Here is a 14,864-nt window from a genome sequence, read left to right as displayed (position 1 = left end):
ATGATAAAATTCAGACAATAACCAGGACTGCTATTGAGAGTCCTCTGACTGTATTCGATTCTGAGGTCATAACTGCATTCATTCACGAAGGGTCACTGCCACATGCACACTGTGTTGTACTGAAGAAGGTGTGAAGGATTAATACGACTGAAGACCAAAACATCGACTATAGAGTCCATTTCTCCATCTGTTATTAATTATATAAGTGACCTTTAATTTAAGAAAAAATAGGTGTCACTTACTGTTTTTATTATTGGATTGGACTTGTTTTTCAGATGAATTGTAGGAATAATTGAGAAATTCCTTTTTCATTTGTAAGCATTGCAATCAACACGAACTGTTGATATGTACCCTATAGATTTACGATTGATATAAATAAGAAATATTTTTTCAAAAAAAGATTATCCCGTATTTCTCATCTTTACTCAGACTATATTGATTGAATGGTCTTCTTGTATAATTGAATGTTAGATAGTTTGATTATAACCATATCAGATTCCAATTTTATTGAACAGACTACTGTTTGAAATTAAGATACAAGTCTGAATCTGGAAATTATCCTCACAAATAAAATCCCTTGCCGGCATTCCCAAACTCTATATTGCTAGTATTTGCCCAAGCCCGTAAGGGTAAATTGGGTTTCCCACTCTTCTTTGTCTTTCAATCTAGTCCTGACGTTCTTGATGTGAGCTTTTTTTGAGCCCTTACACAACTGTCCTCTCATGCTCCTTACCATGAAGACGCCCTGGTGGCAATAACATTTTCCCGGAGTGTCAGTGAGCTTCAGGCTGTGTCATCCAAGCCTTCATACCTGAACATTTACCCAGACAAGCTGACTCTATGCAATAGAGCTTTCTTTCTGCTGAAAGTGGTTACTCCTTTTCATGTAGCCCGGTCCATCACCCTGCCTACTTTTTCCGCTTTGCCACATCCCTCGAAAGAAGAGGAACAACTCTACTGCTTCTCCCTCTGTCTATTAAATCCTCCCACTCTCTCCTCTCCTTTAGAAAACATTTAAAAACCCATCTCTTCCCATCCCTTAGTTAGGCTGTTCTGTTCAGTTCTTCCTCTTACTTTGTCTAGCAGCGCCAGGAAGCTTCGGCGTTAGTGCGCTTTACAAATGGCACCTAACATAACATAACATACTGGCTGGAGCTAAAAAGAGCATTCTCATTCTACCTTGCCCGCACAAGAGAGTTCCAGGTGGACAACCATCTCTTCGTGGGACATGTCAGAGCGAAGAAGGGAAAAGCCGTGCAGAATTGGACCATCCCCTGATGGAGCATATCAGCTACGCAATGGCCAAGAAGCAACCCTCTGAGGGCTTGCATGTTCATTCCACCAGAGCCAAGGCATTAACAACTGCATTAGCAAGTTGGGTCCCAGTCCTGAACATCTGCTAGGCAGCAACGTGGGCCTCTCTGCACATGTTCATAAAACACTACTGCCTGAACAGTCAGGTCCGTCAGGACAGGGATTTTGCCTGCGCAGTCCTACATGACTTCATAGAGTGAAATTGTTTCCCAGACCCACCTACTGGGAGGTATTGCTTGGGTATCTATTCTGAGGCACTACAAAAGCCCCTTAACTCCACACCACAAATGATTACGATTGTGTGTGTGTGCTGTATTTTCACGTCCTGAGGCGGGAAGCCGGGACTCACTGTGCATTCTAGAATTTGTAACTTTTTAATCGCCGCATTTTAAAAAAGCTTTTACTATTTTTTGTCACTTGCACTTTACCCTTCTGTGTACTCGGCTGTTCTTGGCGCCTCTGATAGCCCCTGAACACAGACTCGCTGTGTGTAATACGGGTCCCTTTGGCTGCTGATTACGCCTGATCTTTTCCTCTTGCAGCCGATTAGACGCTGCTCGGGGGGGCCACCATCTTAGGTGAGGAGCGGGATCAGGGTCAGCATTCCTGTGCTTCCCCCCTCCCGCCCTCCCGCCCTCGGCCACTATAAAATGGAGCCTCGACCCCGGAGGCGCAGCGGACGGGCTCAGCGGACGCGCTGGTGGCGCGCCGAAGGCACGCCAAAGGCAAGCCCGTCTTCGCCCGTCCGCGCCCGACCGGGCCTAGGGGCCATGACCCCTGGTCCTTCCATCATATATCCGGCAAAAGCACTCAGGGATCTGCAATACTCCAACGTTCCCCTACCGCCCGGGGTGCGGGAGCGTACTGTCCATCTGGAGATCGCTAGTAAGTCACCTATCTCTGGCTCCCAGTTTGACCATGGTATCTCCCATCCCTGCCTTATAGCCCCCCCACTGGCATTCAACAACGACACTCACCTTCGGGTGCTTTACCTTAATACTCGCTCCATGGTGAAGCACCAGCTTGATTTATTTTTGTTGCTTAGCATGGACAAACCTGACATTTTGCTCCTAACCGAGACCTGGCTTACGTCGGATTCTCATACGGATATCTTGGCAGCTCTTCCCCCGGACTATTACATCCTCAATGTAAATCGCCCATTGAGTCGTCCTGGAGGGGGGGTAGCAGCCATCATACATAAGAACTTCAGATTCCTCACCTCTGCCTCGCTCACTCTACCTGGGGTAGATAACATAGTCATTAGTCTGGAAACCACTGGGGGTGCCTTGGCGATTGTACTTCTTTATCGCCCCCCCCAGCCGATGCCATCGTTCCCTCTGTGTCTGAGTGAGCAGGTAGCTGATCTGCTCACCCATCACTCCCGACTCGCTGTATTCGGTGATTTCAACTACTGGTTTGATGACGACCAAGCCGGGCCCCATGCTATCGAACTCTTTGAAATTTTTACAAACCTTAATCTGTCCCAACACATCTCTTCCCCTACCCACATTAAGGGCCATATTTTGGATCATATCTGGACTCACAACCTTGTCCTGTCCTGCCCAGTCATTTCCCCTTGCCTCTGGTCAGACCACCATTTGATCGAGGTCACCATCTCGATTAAAGGGAAACCTAAGGCTCCCTCCCACCCTGGGGGATCGTGTCGTAAATGGAATTCCTACGATTCGCAGGGATTCCTTGATCATCTGACCAACACCCGTCCTATTACTCACCCCGATTCAGACATTGACTCCATGTCGGATGGGATAACCACCTGGCTGTCATCAGCCAGCGATATATACGCCCCTCTCACTAGATTTGCTCATACTAGATATGGCAATTCTCATCGCTGGTTTTCAGAGGAACTGAAAGTACAAAAACTCCAATTACGCCACTTAGAACGCAACTGGAGACGGGGCTATTCCAAGGAGGATCGCACAAAGTTTGTGAGGGCCCGTAACGAATATAAAAATGCCATCACTAAAGCAAAGGTTTCACACATCTCGGAAAGATTGGACACAGCCAGTGATAAATCTAAAGAAATCTTTAAAATTCTGAACGATTTCTCATCTGACCATAGGGTACTTCCATCCCAGGCCCCCACCCAGGAAACTTGTAATTCGCTTAATTCCTATTTTATTCAAAAAATTGTAAATATTAAGAATGCTATCCCTCTCTCCACTCCTGTTAACCCTCCTGATTACTCCCCTCTCAATCCCTGTTCCTTTGCCCAGTTTCCATCGATTACCCTTAGTACCCTTTCTGAGCTTATCACTCGTGTCAAATCTGGATCCCCCAAGGACTGTTGCCCTCCCCGAGTCCTTAGGGCAACCTTTTCTGCTCTACCTGACTGCATCCTCCCCCTCCTGAACACTTCCCTTAGTTCCGGCACGGTTCCCAGGGCATTCAAGGAAGCCATATTGGTTCCCCTGCTGAAAAAAACAGGAGCTGACCCTGCCAACCCTGCCAATTACAGGCCCATTTCCCTTTTGCCTTACACTTCTAAACTTCTGGAGGCTTACGTTACCAGCTGCCTCTCGGCATTCATCGAGAGCTCCGGGTTCTTGGAACCCAATCAAGCTGGCTTTAGACCGGCGCATTCCACCAAAGCAGTTATCCTAAAAGTCCTGGATACCCTCCGGGAGAATGCCGACAGAGGGTCTCCCCAGGCACTGGTCCTTTTGGATTTATCAGCCGCGTTCGACACGGTGGATCACGACATTCTTCTCCACCGTGTCGGACAAGCAGGCATCCAAGGACCTGCCTGGGAATGGATTAAGTCTTTTCTTTCGGGCAGAGTTCAAACAGTCCACCTAGGCCCCTTTACTGCTACCCAGGTTCCTATTACCTGTGGAGTCCCGCAGGGATCCTCCCTTTCCCCTTTATTGTTTAATTTATACCTCCGTCCCCTGATTCACTCACTGAGCACCTGGAACTGCACTGTCCTCAATTACGCTGATGACATGCAGATTGTTTTCCCCTTAGATTCCCCTGATGCTGTATCCAACTTCCAGGCAGTAATGCTGCATATCCAACAATGGATGATTTCCAACCAGCTTAAATTAAATCCTGAGAAGACGGAACTCATCCTACCTGGTACTAGTCCTTCACATTGGGGCCCCCATTTTTGGCCAAATGAGCTTGGCACTCCACCCAGCCCGTCGAAATCGGTAAAAAGTCTGGGTGTTACCATCGACACTGACCTTTCCCTTAAGACTCACGTCGGCCCTATCATCTCTGCCAGCATGTTCCAGCTACGAAAAATTCGTAAGATCTCCCACTTACTCTCCCATGAATCCTTGGTGCAGATCGTCATCTCTCTTGTCCTCTCCCGCTTGGATTTTTCCAATTCTATTCACTGGGGCCTACCTAAGTCCCTTCTCCGCCGCCTTCAGCTGGTGCAGAACCAGGCAGCCAGACTTATTTACAAAACCCCCAAATGGCAATCCGCCAGACCTCTTCTGGCAAAATTACTTTACTTTACTTTACTTTACTTTAAACCATTTTATAACGCGCTCCATTACTGGGGAGTATCCTGGCGCGAGACAAGGGAAAAAGAAACAGACATCAAGACTCAGAGAATGAAAGAAAACACATCAGATTGTACTCTTGAAGAGGTGAGTTTTTAGATGTTTTTTGAATGCAGCCACTGTTGGCAAGGAACGCAGATGGAAAGGGAGAGCGTTCCAGGCCCGGGCCACAATCACAGAAATCGACTGACCACCAAGTCTGAACCGCTTAAAACGTGGAAGAGACAATTTAGACAGAGTAGAAGATCTCAGGGTACGTGCAGGGACATATCTGACAAATCTCTTTCTCAAATAGATGGGGCCTTGATCATGGGTTGCCCGGAAAGCCAGCACCAGAGATTTAAACATAATGCGCTGTCTGACCGGGAGCCAATGGAGCGTGCGCATCTCCACGCGCACGCTCTTCCATCTAGGTATGTTAAATAATAGACGGACGGCCGCATTCTGAATAATTTGCAGACGCTGCACCAAATAGGCGGGTATGCCACTAAACAGTGCATTGGCATAGTCCAACCTAGCCAAGATGAGCGCCCGAGCAACCGACTCCCTCGCATCCCTAGGAAGTAGGGGGAAGAATTTGCGTAGCATTCTCAAAGTGGCGAAGCAGGTGCCTGTAAGCTTCTTAATGTGATGCTCAAATTTTAGGTCCTCCGTGAACCAAATGCCAAGATTTTTGGCAGGTCTCCCCATCTCACTAGGGCCGGGAATGTTAGAAGGCCACAGTGAGCTCTTGAACGAGGGGGGAAAGGAGCCATAAAAGAGCACCTCTGACTTGTCCTCATTGCACTTCAGCTGGGCCTCCGTTAACCAGCGAAATACAGAGGACAAACACAGGTGGACCGTGGATGTATCCAGATCGGCATCGGGCCAGGTAAACAGCAGTTGGGTATCGTCTGCATACCCTATGATCTTAGCCCCAAACTGTTCCGCTAGATAAACCAGGGGGGTGATATAAACATTGAACAGTAAGGGGCTAAGAGTTGACCCCTGCGGAACACCTGTGCACAGAGGTTTAGGCTTCGAGGCATGGGGAGGCAGCCAGACCTGCTGGGTCCTATTAGATAGAAAAGAGGACAGCCAATCCAGGACTACACCCCCGATGCCCACAGCCGACAGCCGGCCGAGGAGGAGGTCATGAGGGACAGTGTCGAAGGCAGCAGAGAGGTCCAATAAAATTAGGACCGCTCTGCCACCCCCGTCTAAACAGTCCCGAATAGCCTCGGTCATTTCCACCAAGGCCGTCTCGGTGCTGTAAGCAGCCCTGAAGCCCGATTGAGCGGGATGGAGGGCCTTAGAGGTTTCCACAAAGCTCTCCAATTGTTGGAATACTACCTTTTCACAAATTTTAGTAAGTGCCGGTAGCAAGGAAATCGGACGATAATTCCAAAATTGCATTGGTTGCCTATTGAACAGCGAGCCGCCTTCAAAATTGGCTGCCTGGTATACAAGGCCCGGCAGTCCAAGGGCCCGGCCTTTCTGGAATCCCTCTTCAAACCTTATTGCCCGGCTCGCAACCTTCGCTCTGCCCATCTCCACCTCCTTACTACTCCGACGGTCAAACTGAAAAAACTGGGTGGTCGCAGACTCAGTTCTCTGGCACCTAAACTGTGGAATTCCCTCCCTCTTCATATCAAAACCTCTGACTCCTTGCTTAGCTTCCGAAAGAGCCTAAAAACATGGCTCTTCTCAAATTCCATTTAAGCTACGACCCCCACCCTCAATCTTAATCACAGCGCCAGGAAACTTTCGGTGTCAGTGCGCTTTATAAATACAGCATAAGATAAGATAAGATAAGGTAAGGAATCTGCAATTGGGCATCTCGATCAGATGAACATGTTAGTAACCTTCAGTAATGCTTTATCTGGTAGAGACTCTATCTCGGGGCAGATTCCATATCAACCCACCCATCCTCCCTGCTGTGTGAACAGATTTCTAGGGACAGAGTTTTTGCCCTTTCAGGGCCCTAGTTTCCCACACCAGTGGTCAGTGTTTTTTGTGGCTCCGTGCTCTTCATAGGGAGAGTCACATAAAGAAACTGATGTTAGCGCCCTGGGGTGGAGCCTACATGGGCACCGAGTATATAATTTCTGGCGCAGTGTGGCATCATCTGTGCCAGAAGTGATATACGCTGCCACCCACTGGTGTGCAGGTGTACTGCTCACAAAAGGTTTCCAGATCCAGTCTTGCGCCTGGGGATAATTCTATGGTTATGAATCTCCGACTGGATACCGAGTGTGCCTACAGAACGGTATCACCTAGACATAGGTGCATCAGCACCGCTGACCTGTCTGTACCCCCCTGTCTTTCCCCCCCTCCCTCCCCCACTACCCCAAGCTCTCCATCCCCCCTCCCCTTTCCCCCCCTCCCACACCCCCTTACCCCCCCCACTCGCCACGCAGATCTTACCCCCCTGTAAGCCTCAGATTGGACCTCTAGATTGGCAGTCCTGACCCTTTCCCCCCCTTCCTTATCCCACCTACAGTGCTTTGCATCCTGCACCCTCATGCGTAAACACGACACCACACATGCCTGATCTTGACCGACCCGACTGGACCACACATTCATAGATTTGACCACCTCCAGTCTTTAATCTTTATAATCCCAGGTTGTTGTTCACAGTTTTTAGTTTTGAACAAACTTTGAATATACAATGCATTGTTGTCACACCTGTTTTTCCACAGTACCAAAGGTATAACATATCTGTCGCACCAACCTGTTCATTCCTTTGGAGGGGAGTTGAGAAACAAATAGTTTATTCAGTGAACTGCTGTTGTTGATATGCGATAAATTATCTAGACTTGTCGTGCAACTATAACCAACGACCTTGTCATACTGTGTACACCACTTTGCCTTTATTATAGTGTCTTGTATATGTATACATCAATGCACCTGAACAACTGCAGAGACATGTAATGACTGTATTGCACACTACTCATGACATTACTTCGCATCTGTGTATTTGCCAACAGAATAACTAAAAAATGCAATAAAAGATATTCAAACAAAAAAAATGAATCTCCGACTAGATAGTCTGTACCAAATAAGGCATTAGCAAAGGTAAGTAACTTCTTCGTCACTTTCAGTCATGGCATTGAGTGGCATTAGTATGGTGATGTCTCTCTCAAGGCATTTCTCCAGGATAGACTGGAGTCTGTGGTAGGTGCATGGCACTGGATAACATTCATGTTGAGCCTCTTTTTCTTTGTGCGGCAACTCGCTGTGATGATTCTGTGATCATGGGCTTTCCATAGAATCACAGCTCTGTTGGCTGCTGGTGTTAGCATCAGTGATACTCCATGAGTATGTGGGGCATTCTCTTGCTTGTCTCCAGAATACCGCCGCATTCCTCCTAGAGACAGTCTTTTCAATCCAGACTGTATCCTCTGGTCTCGCTGATGCCAAGCAGGGCAAGGTTGTTTTCTCTCATATCTGCTGCCACTTGGGCTGTCTTGACAGTCTTGTACATGGTCTTCACGTTCCATGTCCCAATGCTGACGGTCTTAGTCGAAAGTAGGTGAATCGGCCTTGCGCCTTCCAATGATCTCTGGCTTTTACCACAAGGCATTATAGCTCTCCGTGAAGGAGATTCCTCTCTCCCCAAGGCCGGGATGTTTCTAACTATGATTTATTTTTACATGATGAGGCAGCTAGTCCCATGCATAAACCCCTCCTGTCGCAGCTGAGTTGAGGACCGGCCATGGCAGAGTTGGCGGCCATCTAGCAAAGCTTTTTTAGTATCAAGCTCCCTCATTTAATGTAGAAAATGCTTTTAGTTTTACAGCTTCGATTCCATCAAGATGGCATTCAGGCATGCCACACTTTTGTTATAAATTCTCAGTATTCGCCCTCTAGTTGCTCATTAGACAACTGTGGTAAAGCCACAGTTTAGCACCAGGGAGTTAACTGACAGGCTGCCGATGGTGTTGAAAATACATGCTTTAGTCTGCATGTCCGAATGTTTTACTGAAATGTATGTAGAAGATATTTGAAAACTCATTCAAAATATGCCCTAATTTTACTTTCTACAGCACTAACCATAATTTCAATAACAAATCGTATCCCCTCACTTTGTTCTATTCTAAAGGAAATGTTTTAAGTATTACAGCTTGGAGTCAATCAAAATGGCTTCAGGCCAGCCACACTGCTATCATAAGTAAGAATGTTAGCGTTCTAGTTATTCATTAGAACACTTGCAATAGAATACTTAGGAATCAACTGACAGGCTGCTGTTTCTGCTGGAAGTAGATGTTCTACTCAGTATGTCAGACATTATTCTCACATGGCTGAGGAAGACAGTGTGAAATCAGAGAAAATATTCTGTTGTTTTAGATTCTGTCGCATCTTCCATAACCCCTATGACAAAATCATGAGAGAAAACAATTTACTTTCAAACATGGTTCATCAAATCCCAGCAGAGGATCAGCATTTTACAAAGGGTAAAATCACCTTAGAATAAATACACCATAATGCCTAAAAGTAGTATGGTATTATCAACAAATGAATTATAATGTGATTAAAATTTGTTATCAAACTACATATGTATTCCTTTGTGTGTCACCCAAAACCTCCAATTCACTATAATTTATTTAAATGGGGACAGTACAGTCCTATAATGGCTGCCACAACATGTTGTCCGTCCAATCATGATTTACTAGTCCCCTTTAAATTGGCCAATGAGAGCATATCTGGATAGTGGATACCAACAGTCCAGATATCTATATATCTTTATCATCGGTTTCTCAAAATCTACTCAATGGAATTACATCAGATAACAAAAAAGCATACTTCTTGAGTAAAGATCTAGCTTTCTTCTAAAGTTGGTATATTCCGTTCAGCTGTTTAATATGTATCACTATTCCAAGTTCTTTATGGAAATTGAATGGCGAAGTTCAGCCTCCGCTTGATGGATCACCCCAAAGGTTTCCTAGGTACTGAAGTGGGTGAACTTTTTTTAAGGGAATGTTTTGTGGAGATTTGCCAAATCGCCAAAGTTGTTGGCAAAACAAAAATTAAATTTTCTATGGTAACGTGGTCCTACCTGTAACTGCACAATGGCAACTGACATTGTGTTTCCTATATATGTGTGTTTATATTTATATGTGTTCATATATTTGTGAGTGTATATATCCACACACATACTTATTTTACTATGGATTTCACTTTTCTTGTGGCTGGGAAGACATTCACAAACCTAGAGTCCCTCAAACATTTACTAGAGGTCCCTAACTGGTTAAATGTGAAAGCCTGAAAATTCTTTCATGAAGCTGCAGAACCTCAAGTGGTAGCTATGTGACTCTTTCGAGTAAAAAAGCAAGTGCTTCAAATGACCTTCACGAAGCTGAGGTGGGTGTGACTTCAACATATAAATGTGCCTATACACCTTTGTTATTTTAATGATTTGTGTCTATTTTTCATTGAACAGATAAATATGCCAAAGTTGTTTATGATCATTGATCAGTATTGCACATTTCAATAAATTTCTTGATTTTTATCGATCTGAATGAAGACACCCTACTATGCATAGGTACTAGCAGTCACTTGTAAATATAACTGCCTTCAAATGTCTAACATTAGGGGACTGTTTTGAAGGTGGGTGTATACTTGTGTTTAAGCAAACTGCTTCACTCAGAGAAACTATCTAGTGGCTGAAAATGGCTGATTTATTGTTCTATATTGTGTGCTTTGGGAGAGAGAACATAATTTAAGTGAAATTTCAGCACTCCAATGGATAATGAGGGTTGAGCCCCTTGTATGCATATATTTAATTAGCATTTATGGGGGAAATCATGAGGTTGTCAGGACAGCTAAATCTGTATTGAGGTCAGAAATAAGAAGAGAACAGGGGCTAATAGTAAGAGAGCAGGAACTCGAGACGGTAAAGAAGCACTGGAAAAAGGGAATAGTGGTACTCAACACTTTTCCTCTGAGAACAGCAATTAAAAAAGTCGTATACAATACTCATTTTAGTATTTGAGTAGGGAAAGGAGGGGGGGGATAAGGCAACAAATATGTATGAAAAACCCCGTTTCAAGATTACCGCCATCTTGAAAATTTCACTTAAACAGCTCAAGTGTCATGATTTCTCAGAAGTCATATAATGAATTAAATTTCTATGAAAGCAAATACAATTCTATAAGAGTGGTTATTGTTACCAAACTCAATAGTACTGAGTTTTTTGTTTATCTTGGAAGGGTAAAAGTATGAGTGAGATTCTATCTTGGGACCATGGGATCAAACAAAGATCACTACAGTGGATATATTAGTCCCTTGAGCCATCGGACCTGGCTTGATGACTTGAAACACTTCTTGCATTCTGTTCAACATCTTTGTTCTACTGACTTGAAATACTAAATGAAATCATAGTTGTAAAAGTGAGGTCTGAAGCTTCCAAAGGGCAGCAAAGAACTCATGGTCCTTCCCACATAAACTCCCATGTTATTTTAAATATAGCACCTTGTTAAGTGCTACAAAATTTGTTTGGGGCGCTATCTGAGAACCAGAAGATGTTAAACCATTTGGTTTTGTGGCTCTCTTTATTAGGTCTGTTTTACATTCTGCTTCTGTAAATAAAGCCCTAAACTCTTTAAATTTCTCATACTGGACTTTTTATTAGTGTTATTACTCTAGGTCTTCTCTAAACTTCCTGGAGATTGTGTCTAAGGCCCATAACGTCTAAAGTTTGCTGACACAGTCGGTATCATCTTCCCTAAGAGAGAGTCTCATCCATCATGATCTCATGCTACTTTTGTGGAGTCAATGGTGGAACTGGGCCTGGCGGTTCTAGACAGCTGTGTGTTGTTGTTCATCAACAAGTGTACTGTACATGTTGTGTGTTATGTGCGTGTTGTACATAGCAGGGCACAATCGGATACCCCTTCCGCCCTGCTATATACTACAGTTGTAGTAGTCTTAGACACCTCATATTCCCATATTTCTTTTATGCATGCGCTGTAACAACACCATGGCTTAGACACTTTCCCTACCTGTTTATAGTCTCTGATGGTCTACTTATTCATAAATATTCCACCTTGTTAATTTCTAACTACAGAAAAATACAATTAAATATGGCAAATCAAATTTAAGGCTCATTTAGGTTTGCGTATAACCATCTCTGACAAGAAGGTATTTTGTGATGAATGGTCTGATACTAAATTTAAAGAATCTGGTATTAACTGAAGGGAGTGGGCGGGGGATCTTAAAAGATAGGCCTATAACTTGATGCATTTGTTATTGGTACAATTACCAATTGTAAATAAAAAAAAGGCAACATATTAGAGTGGAAGTACCAGAAAGCTTTAAAAAATAAACTCTGTCTGCATGCCAACCCTCAGGTAATGGTTGTCATTTGATTAAACTACAGAGGAAATTCAAACTCAAGCAGAGATTTATTTAATTAAAAAAAATGGGCAAACTGAGCTATGAACACGAAATAAAGGCTATTCCCATAAGGAATGAGAACTTTCCTTGCCAGTTTGCAAACAAGTCTGTAACATTATTAAGAAGACGTGTGAAGATAATGTAATAGAAGCTACTCCATTTTCTCTTTAGTTGTTCCCCAGTTGTAGTGGCCAGGAAGAAGGCCGAGAGTCACCTTTGTATCTACATGAGAGAATTAAATATAGAGCTATAGGGTGGGTTCTAATCACATGCTGTAAATACATAAAATGGTGGACTTGCTCAATAGGACAGCAAAAATGGCTTAAATGTTTAGGGTGTGAGGGAAGGAGGTCAAAATATGGCGGATTAGTGGCAGGTGGGCCCAAGTACTAGGACTGGATCCAGTGCTTTTAAAAGCCTTCTGAACATTAAGTCTAGGAAGTCGTTTCTTAATGGGATGGTGACTTTGTGGCTATGGAACCTCTCCTCTGATGCTGCGTGAAATGTACAACTCTGCATTGGTATTAGCGGGTGTGAAGATACGGAATTCATCCAAGACTTTTAGTTTTAACCATCTGCCTCGCCTGGGGTTAGTAGGCCAAAAAGAGATTGAGTCTGTTATTGACAAAAGAAATATACATACTAATTTGTGTGTTGTGTTCATGAATGAATGAAAAAGGACTTCTGAAGCGTGGAGTGTACCGGCTCTGTGCTTACAGTTGACCACGAAATGCAACCAAATCATCTATTCTTGTTGGAACAGCCATTTTTTTTTAGCCTTTTCTTGAACAAAGTGGTGGGTGCTACAGAGCGTAGTTTTAATTGGAGTTTGTTCCAAGCCACCAATCCAAGATAAGAAAAAGTCCTTTTGCCCATTCTCATGCGACCAGTGGCATAGCTTGGAGGGAGGGGGTGCGAGTTTTGGAGTGGCTGCCTCCCCCTACTCTTACCTCCCATCTCGGGGTGGCAATAGCAACCCCTCCCGCTCCTTAATGCGTTTTCTGAATCGTTTTTGGCCACTATAGGTGTGGCAGGGTATACTCAGACATGAGTCCCTTGCTCACTGCTCCATCAGGATTCAAGCAAGCCGGGCCGACGACGGCTGAAATGCCAGAAACCGGTCCCCGGAAGCTTGTCTCCTTTCTGGTGAAGAATTGGCTTGGTAGTTTGGTCTGCCCTGTTCCCATGATGCACTGGGCCAGGGACAGACTAATTTGCATATAGCCAGGTTCTGAGCTGGGATGGGGCAGTGAGCTAAATAACGGTGATGGATCAAGCCCTGATCTTTGGACTGGGTAAGAGTGGTCTGCTTAATTCAGACACTCTGTTCATCACCACCCCCTTTTCTGAATCGTTTTTGGCCACCATAGGTGTGGCAGGGTATACTCAGACATGAGTCCCTTGCTCACTGCTCCATCAGGATTCAAGCAAGCCGGGCCGACGACGGCTGAAATGCCAGAAACCAGTCCCCGGAAGCTTGTCTCCTTTCTGGTGAAGAATTGGCTTGGTAGTTTGGTCTGCCCTGTTCCCATGATGCACTGGGCCAGGGACAGACTAATTTGCATATAGCCAGGTTCTGAGCTGGGATGGGGCAGTGAGCTAAATAACGGTGATGGATCAAGCCCTGATCTTTGGACTGGGTAAGGGTGGTCTGCTTAATTCAGACACTCTGTTCATCACCACCCCCTTTTCTGAATCGTTTTTGGCCACTATAGGTGTGACAGGGTATACTCAGACATGAGTCCCTTGCTCACTGCTCCATCAGGATTCAAGCAAGCTGGGCCGACGACGACTGAAATGCCAGAAACCGGTCCCCGGAAGCTTGTCTCCTTTCTGGTGAAGAATTGGCTTGGTAGTTTGGTCTGCCCTGTTCCCATGATGCACTGGGCCAGGGACAGACTAATTTGCATATAGCCAGGTTCTGAGCTGGGATGGGGCAGTGAGCTAAATAACGGTGATGGATCAAGCCCTGATCTTTGGACTGGGTAAGAGTGGTCTGCTTAATTCAGACACTCTGTTCATCACCACCCCCTTTTCTGAATCGTTTTTGGCTACTATAGGTGTGGCAGGGTATACTCAGACATGAGTCCCTTGCTCACTGCTCCATCAGGATTCAAGCAAGCCGGGCCGACGATGGCTGAAATGCCAGAAACCGGTCCCCGGAAGCTTGTCTCCTTTCTGGTGAAGAATTGGCTTGGTAGTTTGGTCTGCCCTGTTCCCATGATGCACTGGGCCAGGGACAGACTAATTTGCATATAGCCAGGTTCTGAGCTGGGATGGGGCAGTGAGCTAAATAACGGTGATGGATCAAGCCCTGATCTTTGGACTGGGTAAGAGTGGTCTGCTTAATTCAGTCACTCTGTTCATCACCACCCCCTTTTCTGAATCGTTTTTGGCCACTATAGGTGTGGCAGGGTATACTCAGACATGAGTCCCTTGCTCACTGCTCCATCAGGATTCAAGCAAGCCGGGCCGACGATGGCTGAAATGCCAGAAACCGGTCCCCGGAAGCTTGTCTCCTTTCTGGTGAAGAATTGGCTTGGTAGTTTGGTCTGCCCTGTTCCCATGATGCACTGGGCCAGGGACAGACTAATTTGCATATAGCCAGGTTCTGAGCTGGGATGGGGCAGTGAGCTAAATAAC

The 14,864-nt window shown here is 45.2% G+C and overlaps 1 protein-coding gene across 1 annotated transcript in view; it reads left to right on the top strand.

Annotated features, from left to right (window-relative positions):
- LOC144827991 (TSC22 domain family protein 1-like) overlaps positions 1–10,298 on the top strand; it is a 125,320-nt gene extending 115,022 nt beyond the window's left edge. Inside the window, 1 exon segment of the mRNA XM_078686139.1 lies at positions 10,267–10,298. Coding sequence (XP_078542265.1) covers positions 10,267–10,298 — 32 coding nt within the window.
- The last annotated feature ends 4,566 nt before the right edge of the window (positions 10,299–14,864 follow it).

This window comes from Lissotriton helveticus, chromosome 4_1 (assembly GCF_964261635.1).
Source record: "Lissotriton helveticus chromosome 4_1, aLisHel1.1, whole genome shotgun sequence".
Classification (NCBI taxonomy): Eukaryota; Metazoa; Chordata; class Amphibia; order Caudata; family Salamandridae; genus Lissotriton; species Lissotriton helveticus.
The sequence above is the reverse complement of the archived record's forward strand: the minus strand, read 5'-3'. Positions and strand labels throughout refer to the sequence as shown.